Source organism: Grammomys surdaster, unplaced genomic scaffold, assembly GCF_004785775.1.
Source record: "Grammomys surdaster isolate TR1022 unplaced genomic scaffold, NIH_TR_1.0 62, whole genome shotgun sequence".
Taxonomy (NCBI): Eukaryota; Metazoa; Chordata; class Mammalia; order Rodentia; family Muridae; genus Grammomys; species Grammomys surdaster.
This window is the reverse complement of record NW_021604564.1, coordinates 18,336,540-18,350,856: the sequence shown is the minus strand read 5'-3', so window position 1 is coordinate 18,350,856 and position 14,317 is coordinate 18,336,540. Positions and strand designations below refer to the sequence as shown.

At 34.3% G+C, this 14,317-nt stretch overlaps 1 protein-coding gene across 5 annotated transcripts in view; it reads right to left on the bottom strand.

Annotated features, from left to right (window-relative positions):
* Positions 1-1,564: 1,564 nt before the first annotated feature.
* Positions 1,565-14,317, bottom strand: part of Fxr1 (FMR1 autosomal homolog 1) — a 46,653-nt gene continuing 33,900 nt past the window's right edge. The window contains exons 12-18 of one of the 5 annotated variants that reach the window (XM_028762816.1): positions 12,939-12,996; positions 12,789-12,851; positions 9,228-9,431; positions 6,924-7,124; positions 6,198-6,278; positions 3,284-3,375; positions 2,189-2,619 (exon numbers count right to left, since the gene is read on the bottom strand). In XM_028762816.1, coding sequence (XP_028618649.1) covers positions 2,449-2,619; positions 3,284-3,375; positions 6,198-6,278; positions 6,924-7,124; positions 9,228-9,431; positions 12,789-12,851; positions 12,939-12,996 — 870 coding nt within the window. In that variant the 3' untranslated portion in view covers positions 2,189-2,448. Of the gene's footprint in view, positions 2,620-3,283; positions 3,376-6,197; positions 6,279-6,923; positions 7,125-9,227; positions 9,432-12,788; positions 12,997-14,317 lie in introns of all 5 variants that reach the window. The other 4 variants (XM_028762790.1, XM_028762806.1, XM_028762781.1 and 1 more) reach the window with 4 other exon arrangements.

The window sequence follows — 14,317 nt, the reverse complement described above, 5'->3', positions numbered from 1 at the left end:
CTGCATTCCTACTTCACAATCAGTTCAGGTTTATATGGAATCCCACACTGTCTACATACTTCAGTGCTTTGGGCTGCACAAACCCTTTCAGAATACACTTTTCTCATTTCACATTTTGTGTAGTATGTGCTACAGCAAAGATTTCCACTCGTAATTTAACCAGGCTGGCAGCTAAAACACCAGAAGCCAACCTGAATCGACATGTTACCTCTGGGGAGGTGGCTTTTTACTGACACTAAATAAAACTCTGACCAATCCATCTGTAAGGAAAAAAAAAAACAACCCAAAAAACTTGTAATTCTTTGGTGCCTATTGGGTTAAGTCACTGGGTGGTTATATTCAGGTAATGAAATCTCAGCTCTTAATCATTACTAAATCCTGTTCCTCAAGTGTTTCAGCTGTACTTGATTTTTAAGATAGTTTAATCTTTATGACAAAAAGATCTCAGAGAACTTGACATGAAAATTAAAAAATTATACTTTCTTGTGTTATCTTTTTCAACCTGGGAATTAAAATCCTTTGTAGGCTAGGGATGTAGCTTAATGGTAAAACACTTCAAGTCATAACAGACACAAAATTCTCTTTATCCAACATGGTTCAATTTGTGACCCATGTACATAGAGCCAAGTAATAAAAAGCCAATTATTTAACTTGTTTTCAATACTTTGAAAATGAGGTTATGGTTATTTAATCTGGTATATCATGTTCTATAAACATAGTGCAAGATTTCACTATACATAACTCACTTCACAGTTCTATTACCTGTTCAAAACTTTTAACATAGAGTTTTGTTTTGTTTTAAATCTAGTGTCAGTACATGTCAATATCAATGAGAATGTAAGGGACAGGCTACGGCTACACACATCTAATAAACAACGGCCCATTTGTAACTATATGTGAATTGTCCTTCATTTATAAAACAAGTTCAACATTTTTATGGACATAATTAACAAATTATGTCCATAAAAAAAACTTCAAATGACACAAAGCACATGTCCAATGGGAGCAAAACCCTAAGTCCATAAATATTTGATTTACAACCACGAAGTATATATTTTATCATTAAACTTCCACCTGAAAATTGCTTCATAAAATTAAGTCTTCTGAATGAAAACTCTTTAAACTTTTAATTACTGATTTTCAATCATTGGTACTAAAACCTTCAAAATCAGTTATCACTCAAAAAGCACATTATTGGCCTATTAAAAACTGCTTACCATACTTTAAAAAGTTTTTAATAAAGAACTAAATAAAGGCAAAAGTGAAAAGCTTATCTTCTGCCTCCCATATCTTCCACAAATTGCCTTTGATTAGAATTTAATACAAAGATGTTTCTCTAATGGCAAAGACATTATACATTTCCTAAATCATTTACTAGCCAAAACTTTAAGTGTTAAGACTTTGGAGGGTTCATTACAAATGATTAAATGGTTAGAGTTTAACACTAGATCTGAGAAACAAAATAAATGCTTCTGAAAAGCAATCAAAGAATGCTATCTATTCTAGGCCTGTAAGTACTCCTATTACTTTGAAACAATTGGCATAAAAAGTAGAAAGTTAAAAATCAGCAAATGGAAGATCAAAGTTTATTTTACTACCTGCATACAAAAACATATTGCACATCAAACAACCAAAATCAAAAAGGGGGGAGGGAAGAAAAAAAATAGGTAGAAAGAAAATGTGAAAGATATTCTACTGAAGACTAAACATGTAGTTTATACAGAATAAACCTTCTGGAAATGGATCTTTTCAGTAGTTCAGGCTATGTCTGAATGGACATGACTAATCAGCTTAGTGTTTCAACTAAAGCTATGTTTGATTTTTAAATACTGTACACTTTAATAAATAAACCAAACAAAGCCTCAATGTAGAACAGTCACTGCCAATATCACCCAGTATCCCTGCAGATGAGTTCACATGTATTTCCAGTGGTCTGCAGAATTGCCTCTACAAACAGCATTTAAAAAACACATTAAACAGACCAGTTTCCAGACTAAACTAATGAAGAAATTACAATTCAGTGCAAAATATTTTAGACTGCTTCATTCTAGTTTTCCTCAGGTGAAGAAGTGGTTGCATATTAAAAATGTAACAAAAGCAGCTAATGCTTTCATAAAGAATATTACGTTAGGGACCCCACCCCACCCACCTCCCCCCATCTCTGCCATATTTTGAAAACAAAATAACATTTCCTATAGCCAGCAACTTTTTTTTTAATGTTACATATACTATTCTCAAGGCACATCTGATGATATATTTTTAACACAGTAGGTGTCAAAGTATGTTTAACATATGATTTCTTCAGGATCCCTCCCCTTTCTGAATTCCAAATGGAGGAACTGAAAGTGCGATGTAAGACTGGCGATCCGTATTCTATCTTTGGCAAGCTTGTACAAGCACTATTGTAACTGTAATGTAAAAGAACTGTAAACTAGGAACTTCCTTCAGTTATGAAACACCATTCAGGACTGCTGCTTCTTGAGTGCTCTCTTCTTTTAAGGTCTTAGTCTTTTCTTCTCCTGGAGTACGCGGTAGCTTAGGAATTTCATCGCCAGAAGCGCTAGTTGGACCATTTATTGCCTTTTCTGAAGGACCATGCTCTTCAATCACATCTTTTGCCTGTCAAAGGGAGACAACTTTTTCAACATCTTTAAAAAGAAATCTGTAGCTGAGGAGGAAAATAACTATAAACATTAGCTTTAAAAATAGGATAACTTTCATATGCCACAAAGAAAGTTGATTTTACGTTTAAAACAAATACCAATGCACTCCAGTATCAGGGTTTTAAAACTCTATGATTTCTAGTACCTATGAGTGCCCACATCACAGAAAGCACCTGCACTGTTCAATGAAACCTGTACTTAGTATTATGACCATTGGGAAGCTCACCATATAAATGGTGTAAAAGAGTCAATGCAGTAAGCAGAACAACAATCAGCCATTTTACTCACCTTTTTGAAATTCGTGTATTTATCACTGAAAACATTTAATACAAATGAAACTTAAAAGGTCTATTCCCACTACTGACAAAAAGTATACAGCCTTCTAATTATCAAATCAAGTAAATGCTAAATTTAGTGCTATCTCTCTGGACAATGTCTCAGGCTCAAGCATGCATATCTTCATTTATCAGGGGCCTGGGATAGAAGCAAGGATCTTCTTTAAATAATCTCTTAGGGGAAACAACTGACCATACAGCAATTAAGTAAAAAATAAATAAATCTAAACAATATGGAAATAATAAAAAACAAAACAAAAACCCTACAGGTTAAATTCTCCTTACCATTTCTTTCTTGTTTTTAGCCAAAGTTTCCCTTGGGAGGTTTCTTTGTCTGCTCTGAGACTCAGCTCTAGAAATATAATCTGCAACTGTGACTGTTAAAGATGAGAAAAAAATTACAGGTGTTGAAAAATATTTCTAAATTCTATTATGGATAAAGAATAATTTCACTATTAAAATAAACTAGTGGTGGGTCACCCAATTTCAAAATTTTACGCTGGGTACCCACCTCTGAACAAAAGCAAGGCTTGAAAAAAATGTGTCTATGATTTTAGTACTGACAATAGAAAAATCCTTTTCAGCTGGAGCCTGAGGAAATCTAGAATGAAGTCCTTTTTCCCAGGAATCCAGCTATGTCCTGGTTTATCTAAGGTTGTGGGACAAATGTGGTGTAGCAACCTACCACCAAGAACAAGCCCTGCGAGTGCACTGTTCTAAGTGCAGAGGGCGTTGCAGTAATGGAGACAGGGGCAACAGTGATTCCAATCATAGTGAGGGGAGTAAAAATGTGAAAGAAAGCTTTATGGTTTTGGTTATCTCTCTGCCCCAGGAAAAACAGCACAATCAAGGTGTTCAAGTGTGTTATTTTCTGTTTCTTTCCTAACATATCATGCTAGACAGTATTTAAACTATCTGATGTTCTGACTTTAAGGAGGTACAGGCAAATTAAGACAATAAACCACAATCCTCAACATGTGCTGGACGCTTATCAGGGTGGGAAAGAACACTATAATAGAGATCCTGTCCTATCAACTTTGCTATCTTGCTAGGTCTGAAATGGAGAAAAATTAATGAATCAGGAAGCAAACTAAACCTTATCTATCATTCTAATAAATGACCTCTTTTTGTATTAGTACAACATTGGCCTCAGGTCAGGTCTTGAAACTCAAAATTCGTAACTTTATATTATTTCCTATCTCAGACTAGGTTTAAGAAAGCCCTGAATTAAAAATTAAAAACAAGTCAATTTTACATATTTAAAGGCACTATGTTTGGGTAGAACTGGTCCATTAGACTCATACCACATGCAACTAACAAAATAATTTAATACAATTTAAAGGCTGAATTGTAAAATACAATTCATTCATCTTAATAATGTACGTCCTAACTGAAGAACTTTCTAGTAACTCACTGCTTAATGAACTTATTAAGCATCTTGAATCAAAACTTTTTATTAGAAAAATTACAGATATTTGAAATCTAAAGCTGCTTTCCTTCAAAATTATAAGGAATGTTTATCATGAAGTCTTTAAATAGCTTCTCAATTTAAAATCACTGCCAAGAAGTTTACAAACATGTTTAGTACTATGCTGGGGGATTAGTATACTCTACTAATTCTGCCTTATAGTTCTTATCCAATACAGCCCCTTAAATTTCAATAGAAATTTAAATTTCATGAAAAAAATCTAAATTTTATGGCATAATCTGGACCCTGGGTTTAAGAATCAATTGAGACCACCAGAGTGTCATATTGTCTAAGTAGAAGAAAGATCACTCAATGGTTAATTACATAAGACATAAGAACAACTAGAAAGTTTAGCCAAAGGAAAGACAACAATCAGCTGTCTCCCTGGACTACTGCTGGGAAACAAGAAACTCTGAAGAGGGGACTAGAAATAAAGGAATTTGAATAGAGAAAATACAATGGTTCTTAAGAACAGTGAAAACAAATCAGATATAGTATGCCAACAGCACATCACTGTTAAAATTACCAAAACTCCAAATTAGTCATTTTAGTTAATTCCATTCAAAATCATCTAACTCTTTTAGAAGAAACCCTGTTTTGCTACTTTCGTGTCTGTACATTTAACCGTATCTCTCGCTTCAGTTATGTTGAAAGTCATTCCAAGTTAGTGAGCCCATACTGATAGCCTGAATTTTCTAACTTGCAAAGTAGGGACAAAAAAATGTTCATAGCTGTGCTGCTTTCAAGTTTATGACCTCTTCAACTAAAATATATCTCTAACATTAAGAAGAAAAAGGAATATAAAGGGAAAACATATTTTCTGGACACTATCTTTTATAGTATATAGTTCTTTTTACATTTCCTTCTATCTTTTGAACACAAACTCTTCATAACTGGAAATAATGCCTTTTACTAGATTCCCTAATGTCTCTACAACCTCTGCATTTCAAGGTTTACAATGTACATTATTGGAGGCGGGGGGGGGGGGGGCACATGAAAGAGTATGTTTTGGAAATAATGCAAAAATTGGTTGGTTTGAAAGGGGTTTATTTCTACTATACACAATTTCTTCATGGTAAATATACAGTGATTCTCTATACATAGGAAATGAATTGTGTTCAAAATAATAGACATAGCAAACGAGTTTCTTTCCAGTTACCAAAACTTGTGACAACATAAAATACTGAATGAAACTAAGTAAATACTATTTGAATGGTTAGTATGTGTCAAAGAAAAAGCACCACACTACAGTAACACAAAAAACATTAACATGCATCCTCTTTAAAGAAAGACACTTCTACATTTTATTTTAAAATTTTGAGTATTGTAATTCCCACCAAATGAGGCGCCCAATCTATAATAAGCAGGCACCATGTAAACAATTGTCTAGTTTTGCCAATCAACCTCAAACACAATTCACAGCACAGTCCCTGCAATGGCAGTCCCCATCTTAAATCTGAAGAATCTGCCAACTGAATAAAGTAAAGGTACTGAAATTATTTCCATGTAAGAAATCAAGACACAACATTAGTTCACTTAAGACTAGATACTAAACATTTATACTGTGAAGGAAGAATGCATTTTCTTGAGCAGTATTATTAGTTAAATAAATTATGCAATGCAAATTCTGAATGTATACACACATGTGAACATGTAACTATATTTAGAATGCAGACACATGACATTTTTTTCATGCTTGTGACCTGACACCAACAGGCCCACTCAAGTTACCTGGCTGTCTATCTTCTGCCTGACCCCTGAAGCGACGCCTGCGGCTACGATTGCGTCGCTGGGGTTTTTTTTCACTATCATCTGTAATTGCAAAGTTTACCATCAACTATTCTGACAAAAAATAAACAAAAAAGAACAAACAAAAATTTTCTTTCCTCATTTAAGGAAGGGAAAGAGAAACTTTTAATTAAACATCAAAGATAAAGCATACAGTATTGACAAAGAATTATATACATTTTTGCAGCATAAAGCATTGCCCTCTGGAAATTAAGAGAGCTTTAATTCATAATAAAGCAAATTGCCATGTAATTGAAACCACCACCATCATTCAGCAATATAAGATTTCTCTCCAACATTATCTTGGATCTCAAAGTTAATGACATTTTAGCCCCTTAATAATACATGCTAGTTCCTTGCAGCCCCCACAAAAATGTACTGTAATTATTAAAGGGGAGGGACTAAAACAGTTACGTTTTGTTTGTAGACAGTAGATCAACTGAGACCTCAGACTGATTTAATGGCATGAAAGGGCACTTTAAGGAATCCTCCCAGTTCAGATAGTCTGACAAATATGAAAACAAGTGCCCAAGACAACTATATCCCTCATTTAAAGTAAACACTAAAAAAATCATTTGTGAATTCTATACAAAAAAAAAAAAGGCTTCATCCATTACCAATATAATGCAATCACACACACACACAACTCTTCCCTAAATGCTTACATACCTAGCCCATTTTCATTAACTGAGGCTGTATCAGATTCAGTCATTCCATCCATCAGAACAGCATCTTCATCAGTCCTTCGTCTACGAGACCGCCTACGACGGTTAGTACTGTGGTGAGATTCGCTGGCGTCAGTGTCTGCAGTCTGATCTGATTCTGTATTATCAAGTAAGCTGTATGGATTGCTGTCTGGATCTTTGAGCACTATATTCATGTCAGAGGCAAGAAATATTCATTTAAGAGGACATCAGTTAAGAAAGCTTGATCTACTGAACTACATGTACTAATTGTAAGTAACTCCAATACCCCCCATAAAAATATGATTAAATAAAATTTTAATGAAAATGAAAATTTATAAAACAAAAAATATGCTTTACGTAAGTTTCCTATTGTTTCCTTTGAATTGTTTACAAAAATAGTAAGTCTATTTACATCTTCAGATGATATCAAAACCATACGGGAAGGGATATATATTAAACATGTATGGGCCTATTTTTTTCCCTATTACTGTCCCTCAAATAAATGTAAACTGTTTACATAACATTTTCACAGTATTAGATATAGGTAATATAGAGGTAATATAGAATGTAGAAAGACCACTAATATATTTTCATAAAAAATTAAAAAAAAAATCTATGGGGGTTCTTGAGACCAATGCCCCCATGGATAGTGAAGGATGAGTAAGTATATCAGAAAATATTACACTACCTACTAATTATGGCACTCACACTCTTTAAGTTAATCCTACTCAGAATAGAAAAATAAAAGTGAAGAGAAAGAATCAAGCCTTGATTGTAAGAGGACCATTGTTCCTCTTACAAATTTAAGGTGACTACTGGTATTTTGTGATAATAGATTATTCCAAATAAAAGAAAATAAATCATCTGCAGCCAAGACCTAAGAAGCATTAGTTAAGTATGAACTGAAGCAACCATGTCTATACAGGCATCTAAATCAGGCTGAAATTGTAACTGGCTATATAGAAAGGACAACACTGAAACACCTAACTTGTAATCCAACTTGAAAAACAAACCATGGAGTGAAGTTAGAAAAGAACGGTGTCAAGATACAAGTGAAAAGAAAAGCACCCATCTTACCTATGTGCATCTACTGCTTCCAACTTTCAAATTACAGAAGAAATTCACCTAATCACGATTACTCTTAAATTTTCCTTGGTAAGTAAGCAAGCTAGTGTCTTAGCAAAAGATACTAAGTTTATCTATTAATCATAAACACTAGGCAAAAAGCATTTACTTTGCAATTCCACAAAATAATTGTTTAATAGTACAGTATACAGTGCATTTTAATAGAAAAACTAATTTTCTGAAAAAAAATGTTAAAATTTCCTAAAATAAAACTAAATTTAGGGCCCAATGAAAATTATGATCCAGAGCCAAAAACTTCCCTTCATTTTGTTGATTTGTTCCAGTTTTTGTACATTTGCATGTATTTTTAATATGCAAGACTATGCTAAGATTTAAAATAGGATTTTAAATGAGACATTTAATCATTATAAATATTAAATATGACCTTCTTAAAGGAAAACAAATAATAATGCTAATACAATGTTTTAAAATAATCTAGTCCATGTATTCCTGGAAACCCTCTCCTTTTGCCTATTCTACTCAGAAAGAGAACTCTCTCAACAATTACTATTCTATGATAAAAACAAAAATAATAAAATGATCACAGCCAACATATGCTTGAGCATATGAAGTCTTTAGTCAACTCTACACTGTATCTATGAACATATGGTGTGCCCACACACACCCATATGTGCAGATGATCACAGAAGCCACAAGAGGGTACCAGATCCTCCAGAGCTGGAGTTACAGTATTGTGAACAGCCCATGGTGGGTGCTAGGAGCTTAACTCTCTACAACAGCAGTAACTGTTCTTAATTGCTGAGCCACCTATCCAGTTCCTCTATATTCCTCTTTATGGTTCAATTACTCAATAAAACTTTCTTAAGAATTGAGTTCATATCTGTCTCTTTTCCTCAAAGTGTAGCAAAAATTTTTGGGAAAACAAGGAAAGTATTACCTAATTATAAAAGATCTCAAAATGCGAAGGGATAAACATTACTCTCAAAGCCAATTTAAGTTCCGACCTCTTAAAAAAACCTTCACTGGGAATTACTCTACACGTTTACTGTATTAACTGCTATACAGTCTACTATTTTCTCTAAGATAGTAAGCAGAAGAACCACAAACTTCCAAAAATGTATGGCCCTGAAAGAGGAAATAACTTTTGTAGAATTATACTGTTTACAAAGCATGAATGCTGACATAGTACATAAAAGACTACCAGAACTGATGGAGGATTTGCCACCACGTGGTCCACCACGACCTCGTCCCCCAGAAACACTTCTGCCTCTTCCTCCTGGGCGTCTCCTGCTGTCTCTCTGATGTCGAGTCTCTCGGTCATCTTCTCCTGCCAATGACCAATCACTCAGCTCATCTTTACGCTCAGATTCTGTTTCGGAGGGGTTAGACAGCTCAGAATTTGTACCTTTGGAAAAAGACAATATAAGCCAATTAGATACACATCAACAGAAATGCTAAAAAATTTTCTGCTAAGCATCATTCAAATAAATAAGCATAGTAACTGATCCAAAGAGCAAAATTAAAAGTAAATCTTAAATTTATTTTAAATGTAATTATCAGATTCAACTAAGCAGTAAGAAAAAAATGTATACATGAAAATACAGTTAATGTAAAGGTTTCTATCCATTTTTAAATTGATAGCTTAAATTATCAGTATAATGTTAGCCAATACCTAAAAATAAATTTAATGACATTTAGAAAAACTAAGTTTTAATCAATAGTGTTTCCATTCTTACTGATGTATTTTTTCTCACAAATTTTAGTTTCTCTCAAATCAGAACACTTCTTGTAACAGATAATCTTTCTTAAAAGTTAGAAGTTTACTTGTCAGTTAAAATGTTTTCCTATTGCCTCAGACTAGCATGACGATGTTTCTGAGAAAATACCTACAACCTAATAAAATGGAAGACATTGACTACTGAAATGAAATTTACATAATTATTTCCTGTAGAAGATGACTTCTAAATTCATACCAACTTAACTGAAAACAGAATCCCTCCCTTTCTCTTACTGCCATGTGTCACTTTTCTCAACATTTTCCTCTATGGATCTACAATGAAATGGTCTGTTAAAAGGTAAAGCTCATTAAATCTTATTAGTGTCTGAAATGTGTCATAATATGCAGAAATTTCTTTTTAATAAATGACTGTTACATTATTTTAGAGTTTTAAGTAGCTAAACTGCCACATATGATTTCATGAAATACCTAAAAATCAATTGTATTTAAACCACACGAGCGTTTAACAGTAGCAGTAAAACACTGAAGCAGAAGTAATAAGGTGCAAGGAAAAAGTAAGGACTCTACCAATACAAATTACAGAGGAAAAGATGAAAAACAGTTTAGGAAACAAAAAAATGCAGGTTTTCACTCAATTGTTGGAATGAGACCTCATAGAAGAGAATAAAGTACACATTTAACGATGATTTGTTCAAATATCAAAAACACTTTAACACTGTCACTGTTGAAAAGTAGACAATTATCTAAGGAATAGTGAAACAAATCTGGGCTAAAGTGTAAAGGTAAATAAGCCTAGTAAACTATTTTCTCTTACCCAGGGATAAAAGAAATTACTCTTTAAACTTAACCTAAATTCAGTATTTTGTGAGACTAATAACACACACACACAAACATTGTTGATGAACTGGCTAATATTCATATTTTATGGTCATAAAAAGTCAAGTATAAGGCTTATACCATGAGATGAGAAGATTGCCCTAAAGTATTTAGATGGGCCCAAACTGGCCCATGGGTCTTTAAGACTTCATGTCATAAAGATAGCAGGATGAGGACTGTGACATCATTGGCATTTTAAAAATAGAGGCAGGCACTCATAAGCCTGGAAATGTCAAGCAAGCAGGTTCTATCAAACTTTAAAAAAAACCAAAACAACAAAACTGCAGTCTAAGTGATGTGTACAAGGTTAGCCCAGTGCGACAGTGGTCAGCTTTACAATAATAAAGCTGTGCTGGTCATAAAGAAGGCTCTAGGTTGTTATAAGTTAGTGATTACTGCTCTGCCGAAAACAATATAACCATTTCAACGTCTCGTCATACAAGCAGGATACAAGAAAAGAAAACCTAGAAAAGCTTTTAAAAATGAGCCATGACACTCGCAATCACAACTTGCTTTTAGCTAAATTCCATAATCAAGCTTTTCTCTACAATTTCCATCTATCACTCTTATCAAGATGCTTCCCACCATTTAAAATGGCCATGTGATAAAAATGAACATTAAAAATGCTTTATTATAACCAATATGTGATAAACTTCTAAGATTCAAACTACTTTAGCACAACTTTAGAAATGTTCTACTAGTATCCATTTCTTATAAAATGTTATTCCTGCCTATTTTGAAAAGTGCTCAAGAACAGCTGTCATTAAATTCAAACAGTCCTTTCTCTCAAGTTACTTCAAAACTATAATGTTTCTAGTTCCACAAACCTCTATCTGCCATCTACGGAAGGATCTGTAGTGTTTTCTAATCCAGATGATTACCTTTGCCATTTTTCCACACATTATCTATTCCTCAGCTGCCTTACCAGAGAATGCCTCCCTCATCAATAGGCAGAGGCCTCAGACACTAATCAATCTGTTCAATGGCTTTTCACTCCTGCTTTACAAAGGCCATATCTGATTATTAATTTAGAATTAAAAAATACAAATATACCCAGGTTTTATTTAATTACTGGTATTAAATACACTTTTGGTAGTATAAATTAGCTTACAATTCTTCATCTTTTACACATTGAACACTGTATATTGGAATTTTATTTGCAAATGTAAGCACTGTATTTATGAAAACAAAAATACACCAAGAAAATGAAATACTTGAACATAAAGTTGCATAACTAAAGAGAAGGGATACTTAGCCTTCCACCTGTACAACAAATAAAAGACAGTACAGGTGCACTATTCATCATTAGATTCCTTAGTTAAATAAAAAGTCTGGATCTGAACCTGCATGGTGCAAACCTGAATTCACCTCTACTTTCTGTAAATGCTTCCTACTTTGGCCTAGGTTCACAAGTATTTTCTCAAAACAAGATGAACACAGGGAGAAGAGAGGAAAAGAACAGAAAAAGCAAATGAAGAGGGATGGGCAGGAAGGAGATCAGGTCACAGCTAATATCCAAGTCCAAATGGAGAAAGATGGAACAACTCCATAGCTAAACAAGAATAAATGAGAATTTATGATTAGAGAATTGTTAACTACTATAGGATCCACTGATCTGTTCCTACCCTAGGCCCCAGCTTCAAAGTGAAAACATAACTTATAAAAATGTTCACGACAGAAGGTTAACTATCTTTTTAAGCCTTCATTTTGAAGAAATGTTACTAGACAAAATAGTTGCATTCAGGGCACTAAGACACTCAAACCAGCCACATTGGCAAAGTCTATTTCAAAGCTGCTGAAGGTTTATTATATACAATGCTGATCTAGTCTATTTTTTCATTTGTGCTCACCTTATAGATAGCAGTAGCATACTAGGATTCTACAGGAAATGTATGAAACCACATTAGTTGGAACACAAGCCATATTCCTATTCACTCTTTATACATACTTATTATAACCTACCATAACATAATCAAATATTATGTGTTAGGTAACTATTTGTAAACTATACACCTTTCACTGTCACTAGTATGTCACATCAATGGGATATACACCTCAGAACTACCTTTCAACCAAAATGTATGCAGCATCTAAACTAGAACCAATGCTATACACGCTATTACAAAAATAAAACAATGTTCTTTTTACCATAACCGGAGGTGTAATTAGGGCCCCGACGACCTCTGCCTCTTCCACTATAAGACCTAGAACCTTGTACAGAAGAGACGGTACTTTCATCAGTGGCATATCCTTTCTCTTTTTCAGGCCCTCTGGTGGAAGAAGGTCTGAAACCCATACCAATCTGTCGCAGCTGTTCATCAATCTGCAGGCGTTCCATTCTAAGTTGTTCCACTTCCTACAATCAAAACAAAGAATCTTTTAGTGTGTGCGTGCGTGTCTGTGCACTCATACACCTGTCAGACCATGTGAGACCAAGGGTAATCACCTTTACCCCCTTGACTCATCTTCCCCAGCCCACATCCTATACAGGTTTGATGTGTGTTTTGGCCTAGAGCTAGAACTGTACAATCTATACCAAGGAAACAAACTGTGATCTTTGAAATCATCTTCTCATAAAGCAGAATTGTATTCACAAGGTCATTTCCTGGTCAACTCAAGAAACACTAAAGCTTTTGCTATAAGCAAACAGTATAAGCAATTCTCTTTCAAGTAACTGTTCTATTATAATAACTTATCTTTTATTGTTATCTAATATTACCAAATATTGTCCTTTTTTTTACTTTTGAGTGTTTGTGTGTATGTGCGTATATAAGTTTGTATATGCTAACATGTGCCTGTGGAGATCTAACTATAACTTAAAGTAGCTGATTCTCTCCTACAATGTGAGATAGAGATGTATGTATGTATGTATGTATGTATGTATGTATGTATATATGCATGCTTGGCTGCAAAGACTTTATGCATGGAGCCAGCTCACTGGCCAGCCAGATGCTGTCTCTTAAAATGGTGAGTTAGATATTCAATTAATAGTATTATTAGCAAGCTACTTTACTATCAGATTAGCAACATCTTCATTTATGACTGAGATGGACAAGTCGACTTGGTCATTTAGAAACTTAAGACCTGCAACATGTGAAGGTAACCTTAATCTAAGCAGAGCTAATGGCTGGGAGGGAGACTATAGAAGATAAAAAAGCATCTGTTTACAAGGCCAGGATCAATAAACTCAAAGAAATTGAATGGTGTTATCAAATGTGCTTTCAAAATACTTGAACAACAATGGTATCAGAGAGAGAAGGAAATATACAAGTGGAGAGCAGTTTAGGATTATTACTATGAACAACAAAAACAATGAAGAGAAAAAGAACAAAACAAGATGACGCTTACTGATGGCCACTCCTTTTTCTGTAATCCTTGTGATTTATGTTTCAACAGAAATTAACAGATGGGGGGGGGGGGGCCGGAGAGTAGAGCTCAGAAGCTGATGCCTGTGTTGTTACCCATGCACTTGGCTCTGGTTTGCATCTCCAGCTACTCATCCCTCCCTCAAAATTGATGGAACGCAGTGTGCTAGGGGCAAGGCAGCTGACTCAAGTAATAGCAGGGTTATCAAAGAGGCCCAATTTCACCTTGTGTGCAGATGGCTAAAACTTGAAAACAAAAACAAAATGGCCCTAGTAGAGCACACAGTTATTGTAAATGATGAACTCTTCAAA